Source organism: Panthera uncia, chromosome F1 (assembly GCF_023721935.1).
Source record: "Panthera uncia isolate 11264 chromosome F1, Puncia_PCG_1.0, whole genome shotgun sequence".
Taxonomy (NCBI): Eukaryota; Metazoa; Chordata; class Mammalia; order Carnivora; family Felidae; genus Panthera; species Panthera uncia.
Window position 1 is genome coordinate 62,224,934 of NC_064813.1, and position 20,072 is coordinate 62,245,005.

The 20,072-nt window shown below is 48.0% G+C and overlaps 1 protein-coding gene across 1 annotated transcript; it reads left to right on the forward strand.

The window, feature by feature from the left end:
* Nucleotides 1–1,689: 1,689 nt before the first annotated feature.
* On the forward strand, nucleotides 1,690–6,957 carry MPZ (myelin protein zero). The gene is given in 6 exon segments (XM_049635292.1): nucleotides 1,690–1,818; nucleotides 4,308–4,474; nucleotides 4,713–4,926; nucleotides 5,170–5,305; nucleotides 5,464–5,521; nucleotides 5,646–6,957. Coding segments are annotated over 6 exon segments (936 nt in total). The 5' UTR covers nucleotides 1,690–1,751; the 3' UTR covers nucleotides 5,940–6,957.
* The last annotated feature ends 13,115 nt before the right edge of the window (nucleotides 6,958–20,072 follow it).

Sequence of the window (20,072 nt, forward strand, 5' to 3'; positions counted from 1 at the left end):
ATTAATTACACTGAAATTCAAACAAGATACTAAGTCAAGCCCCTTATCACCAGGGTTTATCTTTAAAATAAGCAGGAGAGAAAAGCAGGGTCTATCCAAGGCCTGAGATCAGAGAAAGAAAGGGGGGAAAAGAAGGGGAAACATTTCAAATGGAAGTATGAGAGGTTCAGTGAAAAACAAAATCATTTCAGATAATCCCAAGAAGGGAAACAAAGGAGACAACAATTAGGAGAGCTCTGGTGGGAATGATTTTTTTTAGCCAGGTTTGTCTTAAAACTCAGCTCTGACCATGTGGACACTCCCATCTCTAACCCAAAATATCACCCTCAAACCATCAGGAAATTCTTACGATGAACCAATGAAGCCCACCCTCTTTCATTTGCCGTTTAATGCCTTTCACCAATTGGCTTCAACTTTCCTGTACAGACTTGTTTCCTATGATGCCCCTCATGTTCCCCTAAATCAAGTCAAAGTGGAGGCCACAAGATCTGCCTTGAATATCCTCAGTACTTCAGAAACCTACACACACACACACACACACACACACACACATTTTCTTCTGTCTTTGTTTTTGCTTTTGCTATATCTGCCTGGATAACTTCACTACCCATTCCTTTTCTTCAAAATGGCACACATCCTTCAAAGCTGGTCCATATCTAAAGTTGCCTTCCAGACACAACTCCCCTGCCTCTGAACTTCATTTAGTAAATGGTTTAGTTTTGTTTTTAACCCTCCGTTACTAACTTAATCTCCTGGATGTTTGTGAACTACTACGCATGTTCAAGCAGATCTGGTTGTGCCCTCCTTGGTATACTAAGCACTTGGTTCATCACTCTGCTATGGCAAGCATGATGGTTGATCACGTTGGGTACTGATGGATTTGTCCTTTGGTCCTCCCCTCTCTGCCCCCCGCCAACTAGATTTTAAACTCCTTCAAGGAGAAACTTAATTTTTATTCCTCTTTCTGTTACCCACAAACCCATACTTTACATATAGCTGGCATTCAATACAATTGTGTTGCCTTGTCCTAAACCGCAATGGACTTAAACTGCAGCATGAGGCATTGAAAGATTCCCTGACAAAGAGGGAAAGCTCGGGGAAATTATTTCCTGGATATTTTCCAGTGGAGAAAGCTTCTATCAGGGAAGAATCACCCAGGATGCAGGGAGATGGGGGGTGGGGGGAAGGACTCCCAAATGACCTGGTCATCTCAAGAAGCCTATAATGCAACCAGCAGTCATCGAAAAAATTAAAAATTAAAATTAAAAAAAGACAAGGGATATCCCATTTTCAGAGTTCTCTGGGGGAGCCATTCTCTGGGAAGGAGGCTATAGAGAAATTCCCTCTCATGGCCTAAGGATTCAGGTTCCCCTGCCCATCTATCCCTCGGAGAAGTGTGTTTATGTCCCTTTTTCTGTCCCTCTCCCTCACCTCCCCCCCCCCCCAGGCATTCCAGCCTAGGGCAGGGGGAGGCCATCAGACACAAAGCCCTCTGTGTATGGGGTGGTATGTGTCCCCCCACCCCTCCACCGAGAGGACACAATGCCCCTTCTGCTCCCTGTACTCTTCCCCCCTCCCCACCACCTCTCAACTGCACATGCCAGGCTGTAATTGGTTACTGGCTCAGGACAGCCCCCTCATACTGGGGCCCCAGGGGATTTTAAGCGGATTCCAGGAACCCCCCGCTCAGTTCCTTGTCCCCCACTCTCCCATCCCCACAGACGCTCCGAGCCCTTGCCCCTGCCCCAGCTATGGCTCCTGGGGCTCCCTCGTCCAGCCCCAGTCCTATCCTGGCTGCGCTGCTCTTCTCCTCTTTGGGTAAGTGGAGCCACCCCAGTCTGGGAGCCCTGGAGCTCAGCTTGCCTCTCAGCAACCTTCTCCCTGCCTTCACTGCATGCCCCACCGCCACCAAAGAGTGAGCAGGAGCAGGAAGGTGATATTATAGTCGGAGAAAAAATATATATAGCTTAGAGGGAGACAATAAAGGTATTCTGTGAAGGGAGAAGGTAAAAGAGCGTAGAGAGCTTCCCTGAGGTGGACCTGACTGGACCCAGGTTGGAAGGTAGTAACATGCCCCCAAAGCCATGCTGAGCACCTGGTGGGAAGCAGTGTTATGGTGTGGTAAGGAACAGGACAGACACCTGGGTCGGGTACCTAATCATTCCCTAGCAGTGCCTGAGGTACTTAACCTTAGTTCCCCTGAATAGGAAGGTCGGGGAACGTGATCTAAGGAAGGAGCCCAAGGTCTGTGGTCCCAACTCCTCGAATCTTTGTCTCTTGGTGCCTCAGTTTCTCTCTGTGGATCCATTGTCTATTATGCAGGCAAAAGGAGTAGGAGGGAGGTTCTATGAGATTCTAAGATCTTGTCCATCTAAAGCAGTCTTCCTTTATAAGGTGGCCAAACCCTTTCTCACCCCATGGCAGATGTTGGGTGGGCAAGTGAAAGTCAAAAGTAGGGATATTTGAATGGACAGTTCCCTTCTCCAAACGGCCCCAAAGCCTAACACAATAGATGAGTAGTAGGCAAATTGGGGGTTGGGGAGAATGGCTCAGAATATCAGCTCTTTGAGTCCTGACCCCAGAATCCAGACCCTTCTGGGTGCTGTGCTGGACTAGTCTGGGACACCCAGAGAAAATGTTAAAGATAAGGAGTTGGAGAAGGTCATAGTGAGGGCAATGGGGAGAAGGAGTGTTGGAGAATAAGGAAGAGGGTTCTGTTCTAGCACCTGTCCCTCTCATAGTACCATTGAGCAGGGCTGAAGGGCAGTGGTTGATGTTAGAACAGGAGGAATAGAAGTTAGATCCAATGAATAACCTTCGTTGTTGCATTTGGGATTCCCAAGAGACCTCTAAGGAGAAGCGGGCCACTGATCTTGCATGCTGAGGTGGGAGATTTGAGACTATGGAGCAGGAGTGGGGGGTGGTGATGGGGTCTGGGGATGGCAGGAGCCCCCAACATTGGTCAGACAATGGGTCTCTGTTTGTTTGGTCGCTTCCTCCCCCTCCCATAGAACAAAAGGGTCTACAGTTGCCCCCACCCCGGGCCAGCCCACACACATAATCTCCCTGGAATGGCCTTCCTTGTGTGGGTGAGTCTTGGGAGTGGCACTGGGCCAGCATGGCCAAGAGGAGGGTGACAAGGGTCAAGCCACAGAGGGCTCACATGCAAAGCCATCTGAGCTCTGAGCTTGGGATCTTCCTCTGTACCCAACTTCCCCTGAGAAGCTCCCTGACCTCCCAGTCGACAGCAAGCTGTATGGCAACCAGGGATGCAGCAGCGAGGACAGTTGGGCCAGGAAAAAACAGTCTTAATTATCTTCATTTTTTTTCTGTGAGAAATTTGAATGTGTGATGCCGTGAAATACTACGCAGCTGTTAAAAATAAGATTGATCTCTATGAATCAACATGGGAAGTTCCCTCAGACACATAGGCATATTATACATCCTCTTAAGTGAAAAAAGCCAAGTACAATATAATGCAATGTATCGCAAAAAGGAAAGAAAAGCTCCATAAGACAAAACTATTTCATGTTTTGAGTTTGTTGGGTTTACACTGCACTCGATACATAGAAAACGGTTACTTACTAAACTGATCGACAGTGGTCATATTTGGGAGGGGACTACAGGAAAAGCATTTGTTGGGGGAGGCATCAAGAAAGACTCTAGCGGGGCGCCTGGGTGGCTCAGTCGGTTGAGCGTCTGACTTTGGCTCAGGTCATGATCTTGCGGTTTGTGAGTTCAAGCCCCACGTCGGGCTCTGTGCTGACAGCTCAGAGCCTGGAGCCTGCTTCTGATTCTGTGTCTCCCCCTCTCTCTCTGCCCCTCCCTGACTCATGCTCTCTCTCTGTCTCAGAAATAAATAAGCATTAAAAAAAATTTTTTTTAAAAGAAAGACTTTAGCTTTATCTCTATTTGAATGGTTTCTAAAAAAGAATGCAATATGTATTACCATATAACTTATAAATTAAAATTTTTTTAAGCCTGCATCTTAGGGGTACCTTAAGAGTTAAATACTGACCCAAAGGGAAAGGGAGACTTGGAGACAGAATCCACCTTCTGGAAGTCCTCAAGAGAGTTCTGTTACTGCTGATTTCATTTCTTCTTATGAACACACTGAACTTGAACCCAGTGCAGCATTTCTGCCTAACTCTTCAGCTGGCCCAGAGAAATCCGGGCTTGACAGTGAATCATTTCTGCCCCAGCTTTGCTGTGGTCTCTACTCAGCCCTTGGCTTCCTATTGGTCTCGCTTCCTCTGGATCCCTTAGTGGGTCCCGGGCGCCCATCTGACTCTCCTCTCTGCTTGCAGTGCTCCCCCTGGCCCAGGCCATTGTGGTTTACACGGACAAGGAGGTCCATGGCGCCGTGGGCTCCCGGGTGACCCTGCATTGCTCGTTCTGGTCCAGCGAGTGGATCTCAGATGACATCTCCTTTACCTGGCGCTACCAGCCCGAAGGGGGCCGCGATGCTATCTCGGTGAGTGCCTGGGGGCGTCCTGGGATTGGATAACCAAACGGTGCTCTGAAGAACAACAGAAAAGAGCACTTGGGCAACCGAGGGGACATCCTTTGAGCCCTAACCCTAACTGTGGCAAGGTAAGTAGCCATCTGACTAGGGCTTATCTACACTGTCTCCCCCACCCCCAACTACCCTCTCCAGCCCAGGAGCCCTTACCCTGAGGCTAGACCCACATACTTCCCCTCATTCCTCATAGATCTTCCACTATGCCAAGGGACAACCCTACATTGACGAGGTGGGGACCTTCAAAGAGCGCATCCAGTGGGTAGGGGACCCTCACTGGAAGGATGGCTCTATTGTCATACACAACCTGGACTACAGTGACAACGGCACTTTCACCTGTGACGTCAAAAACCCACCAGACATAGTGGGCAAGACTTCTCAGGTCACACTCTATGTCTTTGAAAAAGGTGTGAGAGGAGATGGCCCAGGGGGTCTGGCAATACAGGGAGGACTGGGGGTGGGGGGGGGGGAAGGGCTGGGGGAAGAGGCAAAATACCTGGGCTAATGCCCTTCAGGCTCTGGGAGGGCGGGCAGAAGACAGCCGTGGCTGAGCGCTGTACGTCGGAAACGGCAGGGAATGGGTGTGGGGCTAGGAACCCAAAGGTGCGTGGCCCCGCTCACCCCTTTACTTGTTTTCCCTCCCCTCCTAGTGCCTACGAGGTACGGGGTGGTGCTGGGAGCTGTGATCGGCGGTGTCTTGGGGGTGGTGCTGTTGCTGCTGCTGCTTTTCTATCTGACCCGATACTGCTGGCTACGCAGACAGGCGGCCCTGCAGAGGAGGCTCAGGTAAGGGGAGCCTGGCGACCCTCCCTTTAACCCCGCTGTTCCCCATCGGGGCAGAAACTTCTTGGGGGGGGGGGAGCGGCAAAGGGAGGAGGAAGCTATAGCTGCTCTCCAGGGGGGCCTGGAGCGGGGCAAACCCACAGCACCGCCTTTCCCTGCAGCGCCATGGAGAAGGGGAAATTGCACAAGGCTGCGAAGGACTCGAAGCGCGGCCGGCAGGTCAGTGGAACTCGGGGCCTGGACAAGGCGCGGAGCTACCTGGCAGCAGTAAGGGATGGGATGGGACCAGGGTGGGGCTGGGCCCCCCCAGAAGGGTGACTGAGGTGTGACCCCCTCCCTGCAGACGCCAGCGCTGTATGCCATGCTGGACCACAGCAGAAGCACCAAAGCTGCCAGTGAAAAGAAGGCCAAGGGGCTGGGGGAGTCTCGCAAGGATAAGAAATAGCGGTTAGCGGGCCGGGCGGGGGGTCGGGGGTCAGGGCGGGAGCCCACCAAAGGCTCTCAGGTGGTGGTCATAGAGATGGAACTGCGGAAGGATGACCAGAGCTCGGAGCTCCGGCCTGCGGTCAAGTCCCCCAGCAGAACCAGCCTCAAGAACGCCCTCAAGAACATGATGGGTCTGGACTCCGACAAGTGACCACCCCCCTGGGCCCTCCCAGAGCAGGGGGACCTAGGCTCCTCTTCTTCCCCCCGTCTAGGTGCTTTCCTCCTTAACTCCCCAGCCCTGCCCTGCCCTCAGCACCCTTTGAGATGTAAGTTTCATTCCAAAGTTCATGCCCCAGGCCCCTCCCATCTCCCCCCACCTGCACCCACGGCTTTCTGGGAACCCAGGGGCCTCACCCTCCCCTTCACCGGCCCCAAGGACTGTGTGTTTGGTGCCCGTCCCTCTGGCACCGAGAAGAAAGGGACCTTGATACCCCGTGCCTCAGCTCCAGGCCACCTGGCGCTCCCATCCCTTGCGGCACCCGGCCTGTCCCTCCTTCTTTTCTTTCTGACCCTCCCTCCCCTTCATCAGGTGGCCCAGCTCCATATTCTGTCCTCCCGGCTAACACCCAGAACATCCAGATCAGACTCTCCTTCAGGGTTTATTTAGGTTGTTAGTTATTTTTTATTTTTTAATCCAGTCTTGTTTGTTTGTTTACCGGCGCCCTCCCCCCATGACTGAGTACCAATGACGTCATGTGGTTTTTGCATTTCCCCCTCCCCCCTCCCCATTAAATCCTTCATGGAGAGCTAGCCCAAGCAGAGGGGCCCCTGGTCCTCAATCCTCAGCTACAGGACTGGTGCCCCTGACCACTTTAGGGCACCGTTCTGGGACTCGAGGTCATGGGGAAGGAGAGACAGAGAGAGACAAAGAATCCTCACAGGTCAGGGCATTGAGGACGGGGCAAATAAGCCTTAAGAAAGGGCTTTAAACAACCAAACAGAAAGGAAAAATAAACGGGAAGTGGGGGGGGAGGGGAAGGCTGCACTCCCAGCCACAGGGGACTCTTAGGATTTTTCTACATTCTGTATATTTCTTCTCAAACTCCCAAATGTCCTTAAATGTTTAATAAACACTGACATTTCCAGAAGTGCTGCCTCCATCTCCAACTTCCTCATTCTCCTGGGAATATCCCTGCCCCCTATTCCATCCCCGGCCCCCTACGTTCCCCCATCCTTCCCCTCTCCCAGTCCTCTTCCTCATCACCTGGTTTCGGTTGTTAAGAATTTGGCTTTATGTTACGGACCTTCCATAGTACAGTGGAAAGAACTCTGAAATAGGCTCCCAAGACGCCTTCAGCAAATATCCAGTGAGTTTATCCTGTGTGCTGAACTGTGTATCAGCCTCTGTGTTTACATGGGTTAGAACACAGACTCCCTCTTTACCAAGATCTGAGTTTTTAAAATATGCCCACCCATCTGTGTGGCCCATGGCTGGTTATTTGACTTTTCTGTTTCTGCCTTTGTAAATTGAGATGATACCTGCCCTGCTTAATTTTTTTGAGAAGCAAATGAGATCCTGTATATGGAAACCTTTGTAAACCATAAATGGATATGCAACTAAGATATTAAGGATCAGTCTTTTAAAGATGTTTCTACAGGGGCGCCTGGGTGACTTAGTTGGTTGAGTGCCCGGCTCTTGATTTCGGCTCAGGTCATGATCCCAAGGTCATGGGATTGAGCCCCACAGCAGGCTCCTCACTGATCATGGAGCCTGCTTGGAATTGTCTCTTTCTCTCTCTTTCTCTCTCTCCCTCTCCCCCTCTCTCTCTCCCCCTCCCCACTGTCTCCCTCTCTAAAAAGATTGCTTGAAGATATTTCTACATCTTGCCTAAAGGATTACACTTTACGAATTAGCATAAATCCCATTCCCCCTACCAACACAGGCATGTGTAACTTTAGTTGGTGCATTATTTTAGCTATGCTATTAATACCTCATTATCTAGTTTGTTGGTATGCTAACGTAGGTACACCATTAATGGCCTGGGATACTAAGATGATTGTGGAAAGATATATATAAAAGTTTCCTGGGGGGTCACTGATGGCAAAAAAAACCCCAAGATTCCTGCAAGTCATTTCTTCACCTTATTAAGAGGTTAAAGATAAGATTTTTTTAACACCGGCTTTGCCCAAATCCAGAGTGCTTTCATTTATTTCAAGCCATGTCTTCTGCTTTTTTATTTTTTTATTAAAAAACATTTTTTTTTTTTATTTTAGAGAGACAGTGTGCACAAGTGGGGGTGGAGAGGAGCAGAGTGAGAGAGAGTAAGAGAGAGAGAGACAGAGAGAGAATCTTAAGCAGGCTTCATGCTCAACCCAGAGCCCCCAACACAGGGCTAGATCCCATAACTCTGGGATCAAGACCTGAGCCTGAAATCAAGAGTCGGACGCGCAACTAACTGAGCCACCCAGGCAGCCCGGTCTTCTACTTTTTTATAAAGAAAAATTAACCCAAATTCATTTTATTACAAAAGCTAATAGATTTCATTGGATAAATGCAAATCAAAACCACAATGAGATAAACCACTTCACACCCATTAGGATGGCTCCTATCAAAAAACCAAAACAAGGGGCACCTGGGTGGCTCGGTTGAGCATCCGACTTCGGCTCAGGTCATGATCTCACGGTCTGTGAGTTTGAGCCCCACGTTGGGCTCTGGGCTGACAGAGCCTGGAGGCTGCTTCAGAGTCTGTGTCTCCCTCTGTCTCTCTTCCCCTCCCCCACTCATGCTCTCTCTCTCTCTCTCTCTCTCTCTGTCAAAAATAAATAAACATTAAAAAAACCCAACAAAACAAAACACAATGACAAGTGCTGGAGAGGATGTGGAAAAATTAGAGGCCTTGTACCCTGTTGGTGGGAATGTAATTTGGTACAGCCCCTGGGGAAAACAATATGGAGATTTTTTAAATAATGAAATATAGAATTACCATATGATTCAACAATTCAGCTTTTGGATGTATACCCAAAAGGATTGCAAGCAGGGCCTTAAAGAGGTATTTGTGCAGCCCTGTTCCCAACAGTATTATTCACAGCAGCTAAAGTGTGGAAGCAACCCAAATGTCTGTGGATGGGTGATCAGAGAAGCAAAATGTGGTATATGCATGAAATTGACTATTCTTCAGAAAGGAAGAAAATTCTGACTTATGCTACAACGTGATTGAACTTGAGGACACTATGCTATGTAAAATAAGCCAGTCACAAAAAAGACAACTATCGTGTGATTCCACTTATAGGATATGTACTTAGAGTAGTCCCGATCGTCCAGACAGAGAGTAGAATGGTGGTTTCCGGGGACTGAGGGAAGGGGAGACAGAGGAGTTATTGTTTAATAGGTGTAGAGTTTCAGTTTTATCAGACGAAGAGTTATGGTGACGGAAAATGGTGACGGCTGCAGAGTATTACAGATGTGCGTAATACCGCTGAACTGTACAAAAAAAAATAGTTAAGATGGTAAATTTTTTAAGTGTATTTATTTCTTTTATATTATAAACATATATTTATTTTGAGAGAGAGAGTGAGTAGGGGAGGGGCAGAGAGAAAGGGAGAGACAGAATCCCCAGCAGGCTCCACACTCTGAGCACAGAGCCCGTTGCGGGGCTCTGTTCCAGGAACTGAACCATGAGATCGTGACCTGCGCCAAAATCAGGAGTCCGGACGCTCTACCGACTGAGCCACCCAGGTGCCCCAAGATCGTAGATTTTATGTTAAGGGTATTTTATCACAATGCCAAAAAAATGGAAAATCAAGGCTAATAGAGGCCATATAGCTTTTTTAGGGGGGGAGAAGAAGTTTAGTCACAACTCAATGAAGTTGAGAGTCTGAGCTGAAGAGTCCTTACCAGTGGAACAGACTACAGAGTCCAGAAACATGCAAATAAGTGTGAGGCTATATTATATTATGAAACATTCTAGTTCAGTAGTAAATAAATGGATTATTTAATAAAAGATATCAGCATAATTGACATGTGTGTCTGGAAGAAAACAAAGTAAGATCTTTATCGTTTTGTATTCAAAATTAAAATCAAATGTAAAATATATATATATATATATATATATATATACAAATATCAAAAGTGGGGGAGGGAAGCAATATTCAACTTAAGATGATTGTTGACCTGTGACAATCAAATGTAGCTTTCATTTGGATAAACAAATAACACATCATGTATAAAAATATTTGTTTAATCTCCAGATGAGGAAGTCTTTTAAGCAAGTCAGGAAGTTCAGAAATCTTATAATAAGCGCATAAAATCTTGAACCACTTTAACGGAACAATATATTAGAAATGAAACTAGGGGCACCTGGGTGACTCAGTCAGTTGAGGAACCAACTTTTGATTTCGGCTCAGGTCATGATTCCAGGGTCGTGGGATCGAGCCCTGCATCGGACTCCATGATGAACGAGAGCCTGCCTAAGATTCTCTGTCTCCTTCTACCCCTCCCCCACTTAAGTGCACGAGCGCTCGCACTCTCTCTCTCTCTCTCTCTCTCTCTCTTTCTCTCTCTCTCTCCCTCTGCCCCTCCTCCCCTTGTCCCACCCCTCCACTCCCCAGCCCCCACCCCCCCACTCATATGCACCTGTCTCTCAACATTCAACATTATCAACCACTTCCTCTTTCTGGTACCACTCTAATTCTTGGCTTCCTTGAAACTCTATCCTCATGTTTCTCCTCCCTATTTGAGAAATCATGAATTCGTCCTAAAGTAGAGATTGAAGCAACCTGGGGGGCGCCTGGGTGGCTCAGTCGGTTAAGCGGCCGACTTCGGCTCAGGTCACGATCTCACGGTCTGTGAGTTCGAGCCCCGCATCGGGCTCTGTGCTGACAGCTCAGAGCCCGGAGCCTGTTTCAGATCCTGTGTCTCCCTCTCTCTCTGACCCTCCCCCGTTCATGCTCTGTCTCTCTCTGTCTCAAAAATAAATAAACATTAAAAAAAATTTTAAAAAAAAGAAGCAACCTGGAAGACATCTTTTGTTTGTCCCACATGATGTGTTATTTGTTTATCCAAATGAAAGCTACATTTGATGGTCACAGGGCAACAATCATCTCAAGTTGAATATTGCTTCCCCTCCCCCGACTTCAAGTGAGGCCTCCATACTCACTGCTCACTTCCCTACCTGCCTGACGACTCTTAGTGTATGAATTTGCTACCCTGCCTGAAAACACCTAAGAAATTGGACAACTATTCATGTGTGGAGCGAGGGTGGGGTAGGGAGGCTGCAGTCAGACTTACACACACAGACTTACACACACACGCAGACTTACACACACTCCTCACAGCTCCTCAAACAGGCCATCCGTCACGATGCTCATCTGGCTACGTTAGTCACTCCTCGGAATAAAATGGCTAATTTAGACCAACACATATCTAAAACAAGCAAATAGAAAATGTTGTCACATCGCTATAGTCCTCATTTCTGTGACTGATCAAGAAGCCATAATTGATATCTATGAACTGCTTCCCCCATTCATTCCGTATTTTCCCTGCCCTCAGCCAGAATCTCAGATAGTCAAGGTTCTTTACCTGGTAAAGTGACCCAAACTTCCATTTCCGGCTCGAGGTCTGAGCCCTCAATTGTCCTGCCTTTTTTTCCGCTGCTACGTTTTTCCATTAACCTTTACTATTAGGCATGGAAGTACTAAGTGGGCCCAGAGAATCCCCTGGGTTCTCCGAAATAGTTCTTGCTGCTCCCAGTGGGCAGCAGCAACCCAAATTCCCCCAGGTTATCAGGATCAACCACACCAGCCAGCTGAGTAATCCCTGGACCTCTTGGTTCAGTGGTCCATGGAGTCCCGAATGACCAGGTGACAGTCTCATCTTCCAAGTCAATGGAACCATCGTGTTCCCTGGTGGAAACATTCTCCGTTTGGGAGCAAAGTCCTTCAAACCAACAGAGCCCGAAGTTGCTGAGAGAAACAAAAATTCCGTGAGGGGGTTATTAGGTGTAACAGTGAAAGAACCACCCCACTTCCACCCCTGACTTCTGAACCACATACTCTGCTGTAGTAGGGGAGACGACACCATATAATGGTCTCTGATCCAAAGCGTAGGTTGCGTCTTGTGAGACAGAACTCCATTCCTTCGGTGTTGTCTCCCAACCGTTGCTGTGGTCTTCAGTAAGCCCTTCCATGTTTCAAACAGGTATCGGCTTCCAGGTGATGGGGGATATGGTGAGACCACTTCATTCCGGATGGTGGGGTATGTGGTAAGACCACTGAATTCCACTTCAATCCCATTACCGCACCTTCCTTTGCTATGCAGTAAGTTCCTCGATTAGACACAATGCTATAGGGAGTGCTACAACTGTGGGTAAAGCATTCTGTGAATTCACCAATGCTTTTCATTCAACTTTCATTGCTTCCACCAATTCAGATGTCTGGCTGGTTCCCCCAGGGAATGGTACATATCAGGGACTCAGTGTTGGTCTCTGCTGTTGACATATTGGCATTCGGCAATAGCGCTAACCAGATTAGCCTTGGTAGAGAGAAATCCATGTTTTTGAGCTCATTCATAGCCTCCATGTCTGTCAACATGGCCACTTTATTCAAGAGACCATTGAGCAAGCACCGGGGTGAGCAAGGACAGAGGCCCTTGGTGGACACACACAGTCTGAGCCCATTCTCAGCATTCCATTGGAACGTCTCTTCCCCAGGCTTCCTTGCCACCAGTGTTAGAACCCTGTGCTTTCTGGTCTCTGACCATCCAGCCAAACCATTAGTAACTACCCTTGAGTCAGGGTAGATCTATACCTCTGGCCATCGCTCACTGCCGACAGTGAACAACCAAATGTACTGGCCACCAAGACTAGTCTTTTTCCTTCACTGAGAGAATTTTCCTTTACCATTGTCCTTCAGTGTCACTCCTGAGTGGGGCTGTAATGGTATAGCTCTTCCCTTTTGAAGATTTTTTTTTTTTTTTAATAATCTCTACACCTAATGTGGGGCTCAAACTCATGACCCCAAGAGCAAAAGTCTCATGCTTTTCCAATTGAGCCAGCCAGGCACCCCTATAGCTCTTTGCTTTGGGGCACTACCAGCACATATAAACCAGGCTGAAATTTTTTTTTAATTCAGCCAACTGGTCAAGCATTGAGGAAGAGAAGCAATACAGCAGGAGCAGTGTGAAAGGATCTTGAACCTCCTGCTCATACAACTTACCTTCTGGAGGAAAAAAAAAAAAAAAGCTTGTTTTTTTTTATATAGTTTCCATTAATGGTAATCTGATATTGTGTATACCCAATCTTATGGCTAAGTGGATTAAACAACACTTGGTTCAGGGTGACTGGGTGGCTCAGTCAGTTAAGCGTCCGACTTCGGCTGGGGTCATGATCTCACAGTTTGGGAGTTCGAGTCCTGCTGTCAGCACAGAGCCTGCTTCGGATCCTCTGTCCCCCTTTCTCTCTGCCCCTACCCTGCTTGCGCGCACTCTCTTTCTCTCTCAAAAATAAACGTTAAAAAAAATTTTTTTTATTATTACGTTTCTTTATTTTTGATAGGCAGAGACAGAGCATGAGTGGGAGAGGGGCAGAGAGAGAGAGGGAGACACAGAATCTGAAGCAGGCTCCAGGCCCAGAGCCCGACGCGGGGCTCGAACCCACAAGCTGTGAGATCATGACTTGAGCCAGAGTCGGACGCTTAACTGACTGAGCCACCCAGGCGCCCCAAAATAAACATTTTTAAAAATTAAAAGAAACCACACATCTTTGGTCTTTGTCCTGTTTCTTGAACTTCCTGATGACTGCAATAAAGGTATCATTTGTTATGTTAATGAGGCAAAGTTAGGGAAGCTCTACTTAACCTAAAGATGATGCTGGGTTGGGAGAAGCAGCCAAGTGATTAGAGGTTTGGAACTTTCAGTCCCATCCCCCTGACCTCCAGAGAGGGGACAGGGGCTTCAAGGTTGAATCGATCACCAGTGGCCAATGAGTTAATCAGTCATGTCTATGGAATGAAACCTCCATAAAAGCTTAAAAGGAGGGGCGCCTGGGTGGCTCAGTGGGTTGAGCGTGACGACTTCAGCTCAGGTCGTGATCTCACAGTTGGTGAGTTGAGTCCTGCATTGGGCTCACTGGTGTCAGCGAAGAACCCGCTTCAGATCCTCTGTCCCCCTCTCTGTCCCTCCCCAGCTTGCACTGTCTCAAAAATAAACTAACATTAAAAACAAAACAAAACAAAAAAACTACAAGGAGAGCTTCTGGGTTAGGAAACCCTCGGAAGTGTGGGGACAGTGGTGTACTTGGCAAGGGCACGGAAGCTCCTTGTCCCTTCCCCATACATTGCCCCGTGTATCTGTTCTACCTGGCTGTTCTAGCATGATGTTTTTTTAGAATGAGCCAGTAATCTAGTAAGTAAAATGTTTCTGAATTCTGTGAGCTGCTCTAGCAAATTAATCAAATCCAAGGAGGAGGTTATTGAAACCTATGACCTATATAGCAGGGTCAGAAGCCCAGGTAAAAACCTTGGACTCCCAACGGGCATCCGAAGGGGGCAAGGAGCAGTTTTGTAGGACCAAGCCCGTAAACTGTGGGTCTGACATTATCAGTGTCAGTGTTAGAATTGAGTTGAATTGTAGGATGCCCAGCTAGTGTCAGAGAATTGCATGGTGGTGTGGGAAAATCATACACACACAAAAACAAACCCTCTGGAATTGGGAACAGAACCCGTACAAGAGATGTACTGAATGTCAGATTACTAGACTGGTGTTAGAATGAAAGGAATTATGGCCCAAATCAGAAAAGCCTTCCATAACAGCTTCTTTCCTTAGAAAGTGCTTTGGAGTCATCTAGAAGGTTTTATTTATTTTAAAGATTTTAGTTTTGAAAAATGCTTATTCTTGAGAAAGAGAGAGAGAGCATGCACCGGGAGGGGAGGGGCAGAGAGAGAGAATCTCAAGGAGGCTCTGTGCTGCCAGCGCAGAGCCCGACCCGGGGCTTGAACTTACTAACTGTGAGATCATGATCTGAGCCAAAATCAAGAGTTGGACGCTTAACCAAGTGAACCACCCAGGTGCCCCTAAAGATTTTATTTTTATTTATTTTTTAATTTATTTGTTCATTTTTAAATTTACATCTAAGTTAGTTAGCATATAGTGCAACAGTGATTTCAGGAGTAGATTCCTTAATGCCCCTTACCCATTTAGCCCATCCCCCCCAACCCCTCCAGCAACGCTTTGTTCTCTATGTTTAAGAGTCTCGTATGTTTTGTCCCCCTCCCTGTTTTTATTTTTTAATTTTTTTTAACACTCATTCATTTTTGAGAGACAGAGAGAGACAGAGTGCAAGTGGGGGAGGGGCAGAGAGAGAGGGACACAGAATCTGTTGCAGGCTCCAGGCTCTGAGCCGTCGGCACAGAGCTCGACTCGGGGCTCAAACTCACGAACCTCGAGATCATGATCTGAGCCAAAGTTGGACGCTTAACTGACTGAGATACTCGGGTGCCCCGTCCGCCTCCCTGTTTTTATATTATTTTTGTTTCCCTTCCCTTCTGGTCACCTGTTTTGTCTCTTAAAGTCCTCATGTGAGTGAAGTCATATGGTATTTGTCTTTCTCCAACTGACTAATTTCACTTAGCATAATACCCTCTAGTTCCATCCACGTAGTTGCAAATGGCAAAATTTCATTCTTTTTGATTGCCGAGTAATACTCCATTGTGTGTGTGTATACACGTATATATATGTATATGTGTATATATATATATATGTGTATATATATATATACTGTCCCCACGTATATATATATACCATATCTTCTTTATCCATTCATCCATCGGTGGATATTTGGGCTCCTTCCCTACTCTGGCTGTTGTCGATAGCGCTGCTATAAACATTGTGGTGCATGTGCCCCTTCGAAACAGCACACCTGTATCCCTTGGATAAATACCCAGTAGTGCAATAGAAGTTACACCAGTATAAGATTAACAAGTTTGGGGATCTAATGTACAGCATAGTGATACTCGCTAATAATACTGTATCATAGACTTGAATGTTACTAAGAGAGTAGATCTTAAATGTTCTCACCACAAAACGGAAATGGTAACTATGTGATCAAATGACGGTGGTAGCTAATACTATGGTGTCCATTTTGCAATTTAGAAATGTGTCAAATCAGCAGGTTGTATCCTCTAAACTTACACAATGTAATGTGCCAATTGTATCTCAAAAAAATCTGGAAAAAAGAAGTTCTATCAAAATCTATGTTATATATTCCTTCCCCGAAGACAGTTTCCATGAATTGAAATGAATGGAATGTGCAATGCTTGCAAAGTCCTTGTGAGAAATTACAGCTAAAAAACAGTGTCTTGTCCATTGAGCCAGAGGCTCCACCAAGACAGTGGAGTTCTCACTGGATCTCCTCACTCCTGGTTATTCACACTCAGGAAATAAAAGCGATCAGAACACCTCCTTAGGAAGCAGTTATCCAGTGTGGGTGAAGCCAAATGGCCGTGCTTCCCCCAGAAGAGTAGGGAGTCTGGGAATGAGCAAGTGTGTGTATGTGTGTGTGTGTGTGTGTGCGCGCGCGCGCATGTGCGTGCGTGCATGCATGTGCAGTGAGAGAGAGAGAAAGAGCAATCTCATAAGTAAAGGGTTGATTCTAGTGTTTGAATGTTGTTTAGTATTGCTTTAGGGTAAAATAACGATTCAGCAGAAGCTCTTTGCTTATTCTGAAAGAACCACAAGTTAGGAATGGCCTGGAGAAGGAACTCACCCCTGCTTTTGGCAAGACCCTAAAACAGGCATCAAACCAGACCTGGTTTAAATTCCTGCTGTAGCTCTCTGTGATCTAGGACAAATTACCTGACTTCAGAACCTGGAGCTTGGTTAAGTTAGCACCTAACCTATGGTGAATTTCAAAGAAGAAATTGAGCGTTGGTGGCATAGTGGTTAGCATAGCTGTCTTCCAAAGAAGAAATTGAGAATGTGGGTAAACCACGTCACTAGGCACTTTGCGTGGAGTCGAAGCCTTATCCGTGCTAGTGCCTCACCATCTCTACCTCCCTCCCTTTTCTTCCTCTTTTCCGTTGAAGGAAGTGGGGGAACTCTCCCGCAGGACACCTAACTCCCTGTCCACTGGTCTGGATCTCCATCTGTCACTGGCTGCTTCACGATACAGACGCCATCACAATACAGACACCATCCTTTTGTCCTGAAGATGCTTTCCTTTCTAGGCATTAAGTATGGCTCTGGCTGAGCCCCGATTATTTACCTTGGGGTCCCTCTCTGAGCGGCCAGCCCATTGTTAAAGACTCACAGCCTGGCCGTAATGTTTGGGGGTCTCTTTTATTTTTTTTTTAATTTTTTTTTTAACGTTTATTTTTGAGACAGAGAGAGACAGAGCATGAACGGGGGAGGGTCACAGAGAGAGGGAGACACAGAATCTGAAACAGGCTCCAGGCCCTGAGCTGTCAGCTCAGAGTCCGACGCGGGGCTCGAACCCACGGACCGTGAGATCATGACCTGAGCCGAAGTCGGACGCTTAACCGACCGATCCACCCAGGCGCCCCTGGGGGTCTCTTTTAGAGAGAAAAGGGATGGAGGCAGGAGAAAGGCAGATTCCCAAATCCTCAGGCTGGTGCTGGGCCTGGCTTTCCAAAGGCTTAGGACATTAGTTCCCAACCCCCCTCGGTCCGGTGCCCCTTTCACTCTCCTGAACGATATTCATATGCAATATAAACTATATACCTAATTTCAAAAAGTAAGTTTAATGCTCTGATATTATAAAGGTGAAACAAAAGATTAATTTATAATAAAATAGAAAATATTTTAATATGTAATAGCAGGCATGGCTCCACATCTAATCTAATAGTCAGAGCCTTGGACTTAATATAGAATCACTGTGAACGCGACAGCAAAATGAGCCAACGGATAGGCGTCGGTAACTCAGATACCGTTAAGCAGCAGTGTTTTAGAGGACACGGATTTCTGGAAAGGGGAGCAGCTCTTGGCAAAGCCCTGAACAGAACAAATGATAAGTTCCTTCAATCTACACATCAGTTGCATTTCTGGCAAATTCGGTGTTTAAAATGATTTTAAAAAAAAACACCCCAGTTTGTGTTCTTTTGTGCAATTAAGTGGAGTTCTGGGCTCCCGCAGACAAGAACGGGTTTTTCACCTATGTTGGTATCCAGTGGGGCTTTTCCAAGGCGTGTGGGCTGTGGGACATTTTGTGCAGTCCTGTCCTGGTCACTGCAGTATGTGCTGCATCTTTGGCCCCGAGACCCTGAACAATACCAGGAAAAAATAAATAATACCTCCTCCTTGCCCACCCCACCCCCCAACATATTAAAACAACCACAAATTACCCTCAAGGATTTCCAAAACATCCTCTAGAGGGCAGTACGTCCCCCTGTTGAGAAGTGGCTTAGGCGACAAAACTTGACCCGGAGCCCTCCCAGGAATTGGGGAAGAGTTTGGTTTCCTTTCACGAGGCCCACATCTGTTCACCCTTGTACCTGACGTGGGCCTGTTGACCCTCCCTCCTCTCTAGGCCCACATATCGGCCCTCCCTCCCCAGTTCTCTACCCGTTTCGCCTCGGGCGGCCTACACATTTCCTGGAACACGAGGGGAGGCAGCTGGAGGAGACCAGGCGCTGATAGAATTCTGGAAGGAGTCTGGCAGAGCAGTCGGGGAAAGCTAAGTCTGGTCCTTTCCTGGAAGGATGGGGCCCAGACGGGACCCAGATCTTCCCGCGTGGCCACAAGGGCCCAAGCAGGTACGCCCGAGCACAGCTAAGTTTGCCCTCAAACTTGGCAGGACAACATCCCCGCCTTCCAAGCCGTCCGCCTTCGCTCATCCAGTCCCTTGTTAAGGTGGTACAAGGAGCACAGATTCCGGAGCTAGACTCCTGAGTTCCAGTCCTGGCTCAACCATTCGCTTTGCTTTGGGAAGGTTATTTAGGCTCTCTGCGCCTCTGTTTCTTCATGTATGAAATGAGGATAATGATAGTTATCCCTGCCACAGGGTTGCAAGAATCAGATGAGTTGATATACGTAAAAGTGTTGGGGGGCCTGGGTGGCTCAGTTAAGCAGCCGACTCTTTTTTTTTTCTTTCTAATATTTATTTATTTTCGAGAGAGAGACCGGACACGAGCGGGGGAGGGGCAGAGAGGGAGGGAGACACAGAATCCGAAGCAGGCTCCGGGCTCCGAGCGGTCAGCACAGAGCTGGACTCGGGGCTCGAACTCATGCACTGAGAGACCATGACCTGAGCTGACGTCAGCCGCCCAACCTGCTGAGCCCCCCGGGCACCGCAAGTGCCTGACTCTTGATTTCGGCTCAGGTCATGATCTACGGTGAGACTGAGCCCTGGGTCGGGCTCTGTGCTCACAGCATGGAGCCCGCTTGGGATTCTCTCTCTCCCTCCCTGCCCCTCCCCCATGCATGCTCATTCACTCTCTCTATTATATATGTATATACACTTATATTTATATATTTATATTTTATGTATATGTAAAAGTGCTTTGAACAGTGCACATACTCTTTTGCAAATCTTAGATATCATTATCGTCACCACCATTCATGCCCGTCAGGGAGCATCAGGCCGGCAAGCTCCCCCAACGTGGCGGCCGAGCATCCCTAAGGCCCCCAACTATGAAGAGGCCGAAGCTGACGGAGTTCATTTTCTGCACAGGAGAGAACGCTCGCCGCTAACGTGGCGGACGCGGCGCCCCGTGGGCGGCTCGCGAAGATCTAGGTGGCTGCGGAGCAAGAAAGGCCAATCATCACGATCACGACCGTCGCGATCACCCACCAGCGTCACCATCCTCACACCAGGGGAAGAACAGAATCCTGGAAGGAAGACGGAGGGCTGTGAACTCGGGCAAAAGGCTTACTTTCCGACCACCTGTGGACTGTGGGTCTAGGCCTTTGGAGACCCTGAGCCCGAGCTTCCCAAGTGACCAGAAAAGAAAGGAACCTCCTGACCCCTCCCCCCCCCACCCCCACCCCCACCCCCACCCCCCCGGCCCTCAGGCAGCAGACGGGCTGGCTTTGGGGAGAGGTCAGGGAAGACGAGGAGGAGGCCAGCGGCTCACTGGACAGCGATTCAGGGAGGGCTGGATCTCAGGGACCCGGAACAGCAGGGGCAAAGACGATGCCAGGAGCCACTGCCCCCCACAAAGGATCCCAGACATAAAAGAACCGCAGCAAGGGCAAGAGGGGCAGAAGTGGGCGGGGAGGGCGCCCCCCCCCCCAAAGAGGGCGGAGTAAGTTAAGAGAGGACAGTGGGAAGGCTGCCTCCATCCCAGGCAAGGTCAAGGAGAGGTCAAGAGTCCCACCCAGCAAGGACACCAAGTC